Raw genomic sequence first — 14,087 nt, 5'->3', positions numbered from 1 at the left:
CATTGGAGGTGCAGGTCAATTTTGTGTCCAGGGCAGCTGTTTACCAGCTCCATCTGGTACGCAGGCTCAGATCCTACCTTCCTGCGGACTGTCTCGCCAGAGTGGTGCATGCTCTAGTTATCTCCCGCTTGGACTACTGCAATGCGCTCTACGTGGGGCTACCTTTGAAGGTGAACCGGAAACTACAACTAATCCAGAATGCAGCAGCTAGACTGGTGACTGGGAGCGGCTGCCGAGACCAAGTAACACCGGTCTTGAAAGACCTAGATTGGCTCCCAGTACGTTTCCGAGCACAATTCAAAGTGTTGGTGCTGACCTTTAAAGCCCTAAACTGCCTCGGTCCAGTATACCTGTAGGAGCGTCTCCACCTCCATCGTTCTGCCTGGACACTGAGGTCCAGTGCCAAGGGCCTTCTGGAGGTTCCCTCGCTGCAAGAAGCCAAGTTACAGGGAACCAGGCAGAGGGCCTTCTCAGTAGTAGAGGGCCTACCAGATGTCAAAGAGAAAAACAAATACCAGACTTTTGTTTAATAAATTATTGTATTTTAATATTTCTGTTGGAAGCTGCCCAGAGTGGCTGGGGAAACCATGTATGTATGTGTATGTGTATGTGTGTATATATATATAGTATATATATATATATATATATATATATATATATATATATATATATATATAGGGGAGGCTAATAGATGAGAATTATTTGGGGAAATCCATGATAGTTTATAGAGCACTTTAAATGTATGATGTCAACTGTGGTTGATGGGAGCTGGTGCCCCAATATCTGGAGTGTCACAGGAAACTCCAACACAGCTGGAGGCTACTTTGGTGATGTATCACGACTGAGGATGAGATGGTTGGGCAGTGTTCTCAAAGCTACCAACATGAGTCTGACCAAACTGCGGGAGGCAGTGGAAGGCAGGAGTGCCTGGCATCCCCTGGTCCATGGGATCACGAAGAGGCGGACACGGCGAAACAACAACAATCACATTGAAGAGTTGGGCTAGATGACGCTTGGGCCATGTTAGAAACTCAGATATATAAGCCAGGTGCCAAATGCCTCCTTAAACCAAGGTTAGTGTTGCCAAAATGGAACGTCCAGTTGCTATTTTGGGGCAAGACAACTCTAAAGCCTTATTTTCCAAAGGATGGACTGACTGATGAATTCTGGCTAGTTAGGAGCTTTGAGAACTGGAAAAGTCACTTCATCCAGTCTACATACATATTCTGACCCTTTTTTCTTACTTGTGACACAGGAATATTCTTCACAGCTGTGAGCAGGGCAGTGAGGTGAGTTAAGTGAAGACAAGTGACAACAATTAACTTGTTCCCTGCTCCTGCTCAGGCTGCACAGAAAAAGCGTTTTGGTTCTTGAAATTCATTCTGACTGTGCAGATAAAATAAATTCTACAGGATGGGGTATTAGTGTGTGAAAACAGTCCAGATCCAAGGATCTCCAGGCATGCACCTTCAGATGGTGGAGACGTCAGGTGCCTTCCTGGCACCCAGGCATCTTCACTTGGTCGCAAGTGGTCAATAGCCAAGTGCAAGATGTGCCTGGCACCTGGCTAATTTCGAACACTGCCTTGGGGTCCTTTCCAACTCTATGTACAGTGGAACCTCGGTTTATGAACACCTCGGTTTACGAATTTTCAGTTTACGAACGCCGCAGAGCCATCTGGAACGGATTAATTCACTTTCCATTACTTTCAATGGGAAAGTTCGCTTCAGTTTATGAACGCTCCAGTTTATGAACAGACTTCTGGAACCAATTACACCCATGCTTCGGGTTACGTACACTTCAGGTTGAGTTCTCCGTGGACTCGTCTGGAACGGATTAATCCACTTTCCATTACTTTCAATGGGAAAGTTCGCTTCAGTTTATGAACACTTCAGTTTAAGTACTCTGCGGACCGTTTGGAACAGATTGATCCACTTTCCATTACTTTCAATGGGAAAGTTCGCTTCAGTTTATGAACGTTTCAGTTTATGAACAGACTTCCGGAACCAATTGTGTTCATAAACCGAGGTACCACTGTATTTAATTTATTAATCACTTGTTACATTTATCCGCTGCCTTTTCCTCAAAGGAGCTCAGGGTGGCACACATGATTCTGCCTGCTTCACTTAATCCCCACATCCTTGGAGGTAGCTTAGGCTGAGAGATGGCGACTGGCCCCCAAGGTCACCCAATTGAGATTTCATGGCAGGGGGGATTCAAACCCTGCTCTCCCAGGTCCGATGCAAATGCTCTAACCACTACACAACACTGGTTAAGATGGAGGACACAAGGAGAAGGGGACGACAAGAGGATGAGATGGTTGGACAGTGTTCTCGAAGCTACGAACATAGAATCATAGAGTTGGAAGAGACCACAAGGGCCATCCAGTCCAACCCCCTGCCAAGCAGGAAATACCATCAAAGCATTCTTGACATATGCCTGTCAAACCTCTGCTTAAAGACCTCCAAAGAAGGAGACTCAAACATGAGTTTGACCAAACTGCAGGAGGCAGTGGAAGACAGGAGTGCCTGGCGTGCTCTGGTCCATGGGGCCACGAAGAGTCTGACACGACTAAATGACTAAACAACAACAAGAAGTTTTGCATGGGAACCATCACCTCTTGGGGTTTTAAAGCACTGGAGAGCATCCTATTTTGGATACAATACAAGAAAAGTCCTTTAAAAGAGGCCCTGTGGATAGAGTACACGTTCCACGGGGTCTCTCTTAAAAGACTCACCCTGTATTAGTAGTACAGTACACATACACCCTGCAGCCTTCCTCTGCAGGAGCTGAAGGTGCCATGCAAGTTCATGGGTGGAGTACCTGCTTTGCAGCAGCATCAGGTCGGCTTCCTGTCCAGAAGTCCCTGATGAGATTGCCAGTCTTTGTAGACTGAGGTAGACTGGAGAATGGATGATGGTCAACAACTTGAGGTTGAATTCTGACAAGACAGAAGTACTGTTTCTGGTGGACAGGAGAAGGCAGGTATGGGGGACTCCTGGTCCTTTGTGGGGTCACTGTGCCCCTGAAGAACCAGGCGTGCAGGACTTCCGGTTGATCGGGCTTCATTCAGACGGGAATCTCTTTGTCGGAAGAGATTCTGGCACTTTGATGGTTGGGTGGTACAGCAAGAGCGCTGCAGACCCTCGAAGAAACCTCAAATCGAGTATTTTGAGGACCTGGAGATCCGGCGGGTGTCCGTTGCGACTCCCCTGCTCCCTGGTAAGCTCTAATAATAATTAACTTTGGGAACTGCTAAAATGATTTAAATTGAAATACAGATAGGGGGGATTTGAGGAAGTCACCCAAAAATGTTAAGGAAGATGATGAAATAACAAGGAAAATTTTTATGGATTGTGTGTAGTTTATGTTAGTTTTGGTTTTATTTTGTAGTATTTTTATATGTATTGTGTATATGTGTATTGTTGGTGTTGTTATAAAATGAATAAAAAAATTTGGGGGAAAAAATGAAGAGCCAGATGTGCAGCCTGGGAGTCATTTTAGACTCTCAGAAGCATTTAAGTATGTGACCCTACACTGCTGCACCCAAGGAAGCGTAATCATTCTTGGACTCCAATTTACCCAATGCCAGAATATTAACTCTGCAAATATGTACATGTAGAACAGCACCCATGTGCCACCCACCCCCAGCATGCCGAGGGATCATACAGTGAAAATCCCAGGTTGGGCAATAAGCACAAGTGCAATTCTGTCACATGTGCATTATTTGTCTCTGAGTGTTCACATTTGGAAGATTACAAAGTTAAGTCTGTAAGAAAGTGTGGCTAAACTGGCCAGACTCCAACACCCAGCATCCTATGGGAGTTCAGCTGAATGGCCACAGATTAGGCAGCGCTGCCCTGGAAAACCCCCAATAAGACTGGGTTCAACCTGGATCAGAAAACGTTCAGGCTTCTAAAACTAAAAAGTGCATATGTAAAAAAAAAGCTGTACATCATATTATGAAATGTAAGAAAGTCCCCAGAGGCTGAATGCAAGAGGCTCTTTATTAATTTGATGACAAACAGATTTTAAAGCAAACTTGAGATGGAAAAAAAAATCAAAAAAATAAACACCGTGCTAGCACTGATGTTTCTTTCTCTTTTCTTTAAATGGATTTATATAAAAACTCAAAAGGATTTCATTTTAACTGCTACAAAGGGGAGGGGGAAAAGTAACCCAGCACAAAGCAGAAGCAAGCAGGTGCTAACTAGCAAAATGTGAGGAGGGGAGGGAGGAATCGGGCAGCCACAGAAGGATTTTGGGGTGGGGGAAGGAATTATCTTTACTCAGTGGATCGCCTTGCACGAAAAAGGGACAATAGCGCTTAGAACTCTAGCTTTGAAAACCTACGCAGCCAACATAGCCTACCCAGTGGGGTGGGAAATGGAGTAGCAGGCCCTCCGACAGAGCCCCCCCCCCCGGAAGGAAGGAAGGCAGGCAGCCCACACACCCCTTGGCTTTACTACACATGGCAGAAGTCTAAAACTGAAGATCTCCTGCCTGCCCCCCACCTCCCTACAGGTTGTCAGGTCTAATGGATACCAAGGAGGCCAAGTACACTTCTTCCAGTAGGATGGGGTAGGGCTGCTCTTTCTCTTTGGTGGTGGGGAGAAGAGGAACAAGAAAGACAGATTTCCAAAATCTCTATTCTTCTTTAAAAAGAAAAAAGAAAAAAAAGCGCAGGGAGTTCTCTTAAGTACATTCATGTTAAGTTAACCTTGAGTTCCTCAGGACACACAAAAGCTAAACAGATGCTAAGAGCCCTTTGACTGGGAAAAATTAATTCACAAGCTGTTTAAAAGAAGGGGGGGGGGAAATCACATCTAGAAGGCAGATCAAACTGTTTCAGAGCGATAAAGGGCATTGCAACATTTATGGATCACCGGGCTGGTGGGGGCAGGAGGTTAAACAGGAAATCCTACTTCAGCTTTTTTCCCTAGAAAGCTTTTGATGCAGATAAAAGAATGCTTTTTGCTACAAGTGCAGCAAGGCGGCATTCCCCCCCCAGGGGGTGCCCTTTCCCAGTCGGATTCATAGCAGTTGTAGTTTGAAGGGCTCACCAGTGAAGGTTTGTGACCCCCCACCCCCACCCCACCAGACGTCGCCTCAAGATTGGTTTAAATGTCTGGCGTTGAACTCACTCCACAGCCGCACCGCTGCATCTAACCCCCCCAACGACAATCCCCCCACCCCAATATATGCTCCAAGAATGAGACCCACTTCTCCGCGGCCACCTCCCGCTCTCAGCCTGCCCGCCCCACCCAACCTGCCTCGAAAGTATCTTTGTAAGAGTCTTTACTTCAAAACCAATATAATCCCCAGTTTCCACTACTGTTTTTGGGTGGGAGGCGAGAAAAAGCAGTGTCCTTTTTTTGTCCCCCCCCCTCTTGGGGGTGGGTGGGGGTGGGCAAAAGGGCACAGGCACCCACTCCCTGTTCTCGTGAAGCGCATGGAAAGTCTTACAGAAAAGAAAAACAACAACCACTTGTTGTCATCACACAGAGCAGAGCCCAGGCAGAAGCCAATTGAAAGCAAGACAAAAAAACACACACTTGAACCATCTTCTGCCTCGCTGCAGGGATGTGCTGGCTTTCCTTGCTCACTGCTACCCTACCATCTGAAGAAGAGGCTGATTGACTGAAATCACACTGAAAAAAGATCTTTAAAAGAGTGGTGTTCTAATTTTTAAGCGTTAAACTTTATATATATATATATATATATGTATCTTTTTTTTAAGCTTCTCAGAACAAGGATTTCCCCCCCCCGCCCAGGTCCACTACTAAGATTTCAGAGACAAACTTCTAAAAAAATATCCAGTGCTTCTTTTGCAAGAATCTCTTTTTCTTTTTAAGGGAAAAAAAGAAGGAAAATAAGAAACACCCCATCTTATTTAAGTCCATTCAGGACGCGGGTGACACCACACGCATGTGAGGTTCGAAGCTGGATCCTGGACAGCAAAACCACACATCTCAGAGTAGGGTACCAGCCGGCTGGCTTTCCCACGAGCTCGGGAGGATTGGGGTCCTCTTGGGTGGACGAGGCTGGTGATGATGATGATACACTTGCTCCTGTAAGAAGATGCCAACAGATGCCACTTCAGGTGAAAAGAAAAGGGGGAAAAGAGAGATGGGTACGCAAACAACTCTGAGATGGGGGTTTTCCTCTCCCCGCCCTGCTCACAAGAACAAAAGCTTGCTTCCAAGGCTCTTCTCTCTCTCTCTCTCTGAATCTCTCTCTCTCTCTCTCAGTGTGTGTTGACAGGGGGGGAGGACAGGGAACTCTGCTGACCACTCTGCTCTTCTGGGGCGAGTTGGCTCCCCCTCCCAGCGAGGCGCCAGTCGGTCCTCCGTTGCTCTCTCTCTTCCCACCTCCGTCTGGTCAATCTCCTTGTCTCAGTGAGCTAGCAGTGGGCTCTCTCTCTTCCTCGCTCGCGTGCTCTTCGCTCTCCTCTCCGTTGGTTTCTCTCTTCCTCTCCCTCTTCCTCTCTCTCTCTCTCTCCTGTTGCTCTCACAGAGTTGCTTCAGTTTTAGCAGTGGAAAACAGGTATCCATTTTATTTTATTTTTATTACCCAGAATAAAATGCTGTTGAACTAAGCTCCACATCAGCTTAGCTCTTCTCCTTCAACCTAAGTCAGAAAAAGAAAAGGGAAATGCCATTACTGTCACAAGCCTTGGCTGTGGGTTGTGAGAAAGGCTTCTCTGAGCACGTAAATGGCTCAGCGGGCGGAACCCAAAGGAGTCTGGAGGATGCAGATGCCGTGGCTACAGCCAGCCTCTGCTATTAGGCCCAGCAGGTACCATTTTTTCTCCACCACTCAATACAATACTTGTTTAAGGCAAGAGTCCCCCCCCCCCCCGCTGGTGCCTCATTATTAATCATTTTATTATTTATACCCCACCCACCTGGTTGGTTGCCCCAGCCACTCTGAGTGGCTTCCAACACATATAAAAACATAACATCAAACTTTAAAAACTTCCCTAAACAGGGCTGCCTTCAGACATCTTCTAAAAGTCATATAGTTGTTTATCTCCTTGACATCTGATGGGAAGGCATTCCCCAAGGTGGGCATGGTAACTGAGAAGGCCCTCTGCCTGGTTCCCTGTAACCTCACTTCTTGCAGGGAGGGAACCACCAGAAGGCCCTTAGAGCTGGACCTCAGTGTCCAGACCAGGCACCCCCAAACTTCGGCCCTCCAGATGTTTTGGACTACAATTCCCATCTTCCCCAACCACTGGTCCTGTTAGCTAGGGATCATGGGAGTTGTAGGCCAAAACATCTGGAGAGCCAAGGTTGCCTATGCCTGCTCTAGATAAAGCTCACAAGCTAGGTGGGAAGAAGATGCCTGCCTCCAGCAGGTTCTCCAGATCTGGGATCGCTGCCTCTGACCGGGGGGGTGACATTCAGCTATCAGGGCCAAGAGCTACTCAGCCTCCATAAACAGGAATGACCTCAAGGCGCCAAGTCTGCAGCCACCTCTACATCCTGTGGCAACCAAATCCCACAAGCTTACGCTGCCTCGAGTAAGGAGTTTCACAAAAGACCCCTGAATTCTGACCAGTCCTTAACTGAAGAAATGCAAAGAGAGGCCGAGTAGATTTCACTGTTTACCAGTATCTTAACCAAGCATCAAGGACCAAGTGTCACCACCCAAGGCAGCCCACCTCCCCCCTCCCCCCCCCAGAGAGCAACATTTGGATAGGCCAAGCCCTCCCGGTCAAAGCCAGCGACCCCCAAAGAGAACAAGGCAGACCAGTCAGCTGGCAAACAGGGCACAGTGAAAAGAAAAACCCAGTTCCAATGCTCATAATTTGGAGGGAGGGGGGGGGGCATTAGCACAGCATTCAGATCCCATTCCACAAAAGACTGAGCCGAGTGTTCAGTGGCATGTGCACAGAGATGAGGGGTGCTGATGGGACCGCCACCCCGGTTCTCTCCCCAACTCTATTATCGGAAAAGCACCTTACACTCTAATATTGTGACAGTCCCGTCACTCCGTGTTGATATGCGCGCTCCCCCTGGTAAGTAGAGTCCTGCGACAGGGCCACGTCGATCTGAGATTTGAACTCGTCACCAAGGTAACTATCCTGAAGAGAAAAAGTGGGAGGAAGGAGAAGAGAGATTATTTTCCAGTTGAAAGATTGAAGTGGGGGTGGGGAAAGAGAAGGGAGACCAAAGAGAATACCTCGAATAGCAGAACGATTCAAGAGTTTAAACAGGCAGTTCAAACAGAAATACAATTTTAGTGCCAGGTGGACGTATATCTCATACTTACCTGTGAGGCAGAGAGCGGCAAGGGCTCCTGACCTCCAGTTCAAGGCAGGGGGCCATTCTGAATGGTCCTCAGGCCATTACTTTCTGGCCCCAATTCACCTCCAGAAGAGTTGATGTGTAAATATCTGTACTCTGGAGCACACACAATACACCAGCACCTCAAGTAAGTTCCTTTACCTGCGACAGCTCTGGCTGGGACAAGCCTGGCTGGCTCATCTGAGACGGCTGGCTCATGGAGATGTAGCCCTGAGTCAAAGGGCCCTGAGAGAACGGCTGGGAGACCACATCCTGGCTGGCCTGGCTGTTGGGGAGGTTTGACTGACCGGCCCCTGGGATCCCAAAGCGATTTTTCTGGCGCCCACCACGGCCCGTCTTGCCTTTTGGGTTCCCACGTCCTACAAGAGCATACAAATCTCAACACAGAGAAGACACTCATGCAGTCAGCACGATCCTGTGATGCCCTTGGGAGAGCAGCCAGGCTGGAAAGCGGGCATAAAGCGCCCTCTGTATCCGATAAATACATAAATCGTTTCACTGTATTTAATTAATCCCAATACAGGCTGTCTGTCAGTATGCCTGTAATGTGTTTTTAATTTTGTACACTGCCTTGGGATCTTCTGATAAAGGGTGGCATATAAATTGAATGAATGAGTAATAAAATAAGTAAAAATCTATGTATTTACTGATAAGGAATCACAGCTAATTGACTGGGATTAATTCACTATATTTAAGCAAGACTGATAAAAGAACGAACTTCTCCATGGAGTGCATAGTTAAGTTATGGAACTCTCTCCCACAGGAGTTAGTGATGGCCACCAACTGGGATGGCTTTAAAAGAGGGCTGGAATAATTCATGGAGGAGGAGACGACTATTGATAGCTAGTAGCCATGATGGCAGTGCTCTGCCTCTGCAGCAGGAGGCAGCAAAATCCAAAAACTCAGCTTTCACTACCTAATCAGTTGACAAGACAACTGGGTACCTCAACTCTCTAATGTATCTGGCCTTGTAAGCACTGAAAGACGACGACTAAAGAAGCCTGCAATTATTCTCCTGGCTGTCCTCAAGCAGCAGCAATAAATCTAAATGTAAACTCAACTGAGGGGGGATGCTCTTCCATCAGCTCACAATATGGATCACTTCTGCCACTGGTGTGTACATGGAGGAGCATCTGGACACCGAGGTCCAGCACTGGGGGCCTTCTGGTGGTTCCCTCACTGTAAGAAGTGAAGCTACAGGGAATCAGGCAGAGGGCCTTCTCGGTAGTGGCGCCTGTCCTGTGGAATGCCCTCCCGTCAGATGTCACGGAGATTCAGTGTGGGGGGAAAGAATTTTATCCCTTGCTAAATTTGCCCGTTTGCCCTCTGACAAAGAAATGACCACATCAGTCTCTTACTTTTGTCTTCTGGGTTTCTGGGGTTTCTTTGTGTTGTTATTCTGTCTCTCACAGCTACAACAAACCTACCATTAAAATTATGGACTGGTCATTTCTTTGTCAGAGGGTAAACGGGCAAATTTAGCAGGGGATCAAATACTTTCCCCCCGCACTGTAAATAACTATCTGACTTTTAGAAGATGTCTGAAGGCAGCCCTGTATAGGGAAGTTTTTTAATGTGTAATGTTTTATTATGTTTTTATATATGTTGGAAGCTGCCCAGAGCGGATGGGGCAACTCAGCCAGATGGGAGGGGTACAAATAATAAAATTATTGTTATTATCAAGAGACCTGCCTGATGAAGTTTTTCAAACACACTGCTGGGAGGATGGAAGAAGCTGCAACCTTACCCCAAAATCCCTCCCCACCCAGTTCCTTGCCACTTAGCATTTCAGAAGTCATACAAGCCATGGAAACGCCTGTCTGTGCGGCACAATCTCTTACCGGCAGCAGGCCCATTGGCCTGTCCAAAATAGCCAGGTGGAGGCATGGGAGGCATCACCAAGTTGAAGGGGATGGGAATGTTCATGGCGGTGACATGGCTGGGCCCAGCACTGATCATCCCGATCTGGTCGTGTGTTTGGAAGTACATGTTGGAGGGCCGGCCTGAGGGGAAGGGGGGAGGAAAAGCTCAGAGGGAACATGTCCCAAGACAGCAAGAACAGGGAACAGCCAAGTCGCAGGCACAAGGCTCTCTTCACCAGGCCTTTCAACCCACCACAGATACATGGTCCATGGAGGTATCAGTTTTAACTTTGGTTCTTGTGTGGAACAAGGAAAATCTGCTGCAGGACAGCTCTGGAGTCAAAAAATGCCTCTCTTTTGGACTGAGGAGAGATCCCCCTGCCCAAGTTCTCTCACCTTGGCTGCTGCGATCATACACCGATCCAGGGATGATAGCTTCACGGGCATCGTACATGGCAGTTGTCATGAACCGGGCTCCCTAAGAAAGGGGGGCGGAAATTAAAGACCACTTTAAAATACATTTACACAAACTGTTTCTGATGGCTCAACATGAGGAAGAACTTTCTGGAACGGACTCCTTTGGCAGGAGGATGGCTTTTCCCTGCCTGCCAATCACAGAGGTCTTCCTAGGCCCTGCTCCACATTCTACCACCAAGACAGGCATGCCTGGTGGGAACAGGAGAGGGACAGGTCCTTATTGGTGGTGGTGCCACAACTGCAGAGTTTCCTCTCAAAGAGGGTAGATCAGGTTCTCCTCTGGGGTCTTTGAAGGTAGATGCCTCAATGATTGCATGAAGCTATCTGTGTTTTTTAACCTTGCCTGCTGTGTGTTGTGGATTCACTTTTCCACTGTTTCATCTTGGCTTGTTTTAATAATAATAATAATAAACCGGATCATTATTTATTTATTTATTAATTATTATTATTATTATTATTATTATTATTATTATTATTACTACTACTACTACCACCCCACTGCAAGGTTGTTTACAGATCCAAAAGGCAGGATGCTTGGGAATGGGAACCCCTTATGGGCGAGATATTTCAAGCTGTTTCCTCTCCCCTTATTTTGCCATTCACCTGTGCAATGGGACCCTGTCTGAAAGACCTGGGCAAATGGTACTCCCAAAGTTGCACCGCTGAGCGTAAGGCAGCTGAACAAGTTTATTCACATGGGAGGGGCAGTTTACAGTCCCAGCAGTTCTAGGATGCTGGAGAAGGGCAGTGAAGCCTAATCTCTAAAGCAGGGCACAGGTGTAGGGTCTCCAGCCCCACCAGTGGCACTTACGGGGTTGATGGTATTGACCAGCTTCCGAGGCTTGCTGAACTGCATGAGGCTCTCACGGAGGTTGTTCAGGGGCCCCTCAACCAGCACTTTCTGCTCCTTGTAGTAGTTCAGCAAGTGGTTCCAGAGGGGCTGCTTGGAAAGCGCTTTCGGGTTCCCAACAATGATGACGCCATACCTTAAATGAATGAATGAATGAATGAATGAAGTCCACACCAAAGCAGTGCTGCGTAGTTCACCACCTTGTTGGCACTCAGAACCTACCAAGCACCCTGCTGCCACCCCAAGGACCACTTGCGGCCGTAGGAACCCGCCTAAGTACTCCACTCTCTGTTGGGTGCCAATCTCCATGGCCTTTGCCTTTTGATTCCAGGCAGGCAATGTCTGCAGAAAGGGGTGTTCTCAGTTGTGACACCTGGGCGATGGTTATACTTCTCTCCCAGGGCGGACTAGCCTGGTGTCCAGCAAAAAGACTCCTATTTGGCTCAGGCCTTCCTGCATGCCCCCTGGAGGCTGGTTCTCATTGGATGACTTAAATTTAATATTTAATCTAAAAAGATTTCAGTACTACCCTTCATCAAAGCCGATTCCAGGGCGGTGTACCAAATTATGGGCAGAATGCTGAAGCACAATACGATACATGAGTGAAATATAGCAGATTATAGATCCTAGAATTGTAGAGTTGGAAGGGACCCTGAGGATCATCTAGCCCAACATAAACAAATTAAAAAAATGCCTGCATAAATAAAAATGTTGTAGCCTGGTGCCAAGAAGTTTGCAAAACAGGCATCCGCTTTAGGGAAGTGTGCCGCTCTTCTGGGCTTATCTCACACACTTCTGATTAGGAAGCGACCTCAGGCAATACATGCTGCTCTATTGTATCTGCTAGATTTAAACTGCGGGAGGCAGTGGAAGACAGGAGTGCCTGGCGTGCTCTGGTCCATGGGGTCACGAAGAGTCGGATACGACTAAATGACTAAACAACAACAACAAAATTTAAATTCTCCATTTCAGGCTTTCTCAGCTGGAGAACTGCGTTTATTGTTGTCATGATCTTACAAAAGGCGCTCTCAAAGTTTGCCAGCCAAAGAGAGACATGAATCCAATTCATGCAGAGCACAGTTTATAATAATAATTATATTATTTATATGCCATCCAACTGACTGGGTTGGGAAACTTAAAGGCTGTAACACAACACTGCTGAACTTCTACACAAGGCTCGCCTACACAAGCCCCTTATGATCAGCTCAGCTGTTTGTAGCTTGTACCAAGACAAACACAGAGAAAACACACTCCAAAAAGCCCATTCTCTTCCCCACCCTGACTCCAAACAGAAGGGTAAAAAAAAAGTTGCAAGTGACCTGCGCTCTTCTCCCCTGCTGCACAAAAGCATACTTTCCTTAGCTAGATAGAAGCAAAGGGCTCTCTGGGAATGGGCAGACATGGCTGGCTCACACTCAGTGGCTTCTGCTGTACCTTGCTCTGGTGAGAGCCACATTGAGGCGCCTGGGGTCATTCAGGAAGCCAATGCCTTGATGCTCGTTGGCTCTAACACAGGACAGGATAATGAAGTCCTTCTCACGCCCTTGGAAAGCGTCAACGCTGGCTATTTCCACTTCCTGGAAAGGGGGCAGGGAGAGAAAAGGAATCTGTTAAAGCACGTTCTAAATGACTCACATCTCTATAGTTTCCTTCAGAGGGAGTGATGGTTAGCCAGGAAGTGTTATATGACGTCCACGGGCTTCCACCTCCTGAAAATCAATTTCAAACTACTTTCCAGTCCTGGGGATAATCTCCTGCCTCGCTCCCACTCCGTATTTGGGGAGGGAGGCTAATATACCTAGTTGTCCATAAATTTACTGTTATGCAAGTTAGCAATTTCTTGGATACACAGTTTGATTAATTCAGCTGCCTTTCCTTTTCTTAAACTGGAGGCGGCGAAGAAGGACCACTGAACACAGAGCTCTCCAGCACAAGTATGAGAAGGAGCAGCCCACTCTCCATATAACTCACTTCAGCAGGTGAGGCTATACATTTGCAGAAAATCCTGTTTGGTAATGTGCTGAATGGTATAGGTGGGTCAGGTTTCTAAGTACCCTGCCTCCAAGTGAAACATTTGCAAATACAAGTTGGGTTGCTCTGAACCAGGGAGCAGGGAGAGGGGGTGGGCTTAACGCTGATTTGGGAAGGTTGCACGAAGCCCAGAGACAACACAGGGAGAGCTGTACCTGGTAGAGTTTGGTGTGCAGAGAGCCGCTGAACTGCATATACTGCACCAGGTAGGAGCGCTGGCCCTCGTAGGGGGTGATGATGCCAATCTGATCTGGCTTCGCGCCAGCCTTCAGCAGCTTGGTGGTGATCTTCTCCACATTGGCGGCCTCCGTCCTGCAGGGGGGAGAGAGGAGTCAGTCCCTCCCCTTGAGCAGCGCCCAGGAAACAGTCTCCAAGGTAACCAGAATGCCTCAGAGCTTGTTCAACACCATAAGTTTACGTATAATGCCCTAATTCACTCTGCTGCAAAGATGCATATTGTTTGAGTATTTTTGTTTGTGTTTTTTAAAAAAGTTGCAAGGGAGGAAAAGAAAAGGACAACAAACAAAGGAAAGGACACAACAGCAGCCACATGTG

The 14,087-nt window shown here is 47.3% G+C and overlaps 1 protein-coding gene across 2 annotated transcripts in view; it reads right to left on the bottom strand.

The window, feature by feature from the left end:
- Positions 1 to 5,646: 5,646 nt before the first annotated feature.
- Positions 5,647 to 14,087, bottom strand: part of UPF1 (UPF1 RNA helicase and ATPase) — a 29,809-nt gene continuing 21,368 nt past the window's right edge. For both annotated transcript variants that reach the window (XM_035117889.3, XM_088672882.1), the window contains exons 17-24: positions 13,688 to 13,844; positions 12,936 to 13,078; positions 11,463 to 11,637; positions 10,571 to 10,652; positions 10,154 to 10,315; positions 8,454 to 8,671; positions 7,970 to 8,089; positions 5,647 to 6,630 (exon numbers count right to left, since the gene is read on the bottom strand). In XM_035117889.3, coding sequence (XP_034973780.1) covers positions 7,973 to 8,089; positions 8,454 to 8,671; positions 10,154 to 10,315; positions 10,571 to 10,652; positions 11,463 to 11,637; positions 12,936 to 13,078; positions 13,688 to 13,844 — 1,054 coding nt within the window. In that variant the 3' untranslated portion in view covers positions 5,647 to 6,630; positions 7,970 to 7,972. The remainder of the gene's footprint in view (positions 6,631 to 7,969; positions 8,090 to 8,453; positions 8,672 to 10,153; positions 10,316 to 10,570; positions 10,653 to 11,462; positions 11,638 to 12,935; positions 13,079 to 13,687; positions 13,845 to 14,087) is intronic.

The sequence above is a fragment of the Zootoca vivipara genome, chromosome 6 (assembly GCF_965207765.1).
Source record: "Zootoca vivipara chromosome 6, rZooViv2.hap1.1, whole genome shotgun sequence".
Lineage (NCBI taxonomy): Eukaryota > Metazoa > Chordata > Lepidosauria > Squamata > Lacertidae > Zootoca > Zootoca vivipara.
The sequence above is the reverse complement of the archived record's forward strand: the minus strand, read 5'-3'. Positions and strand labels throughout refer to the sequence as shown.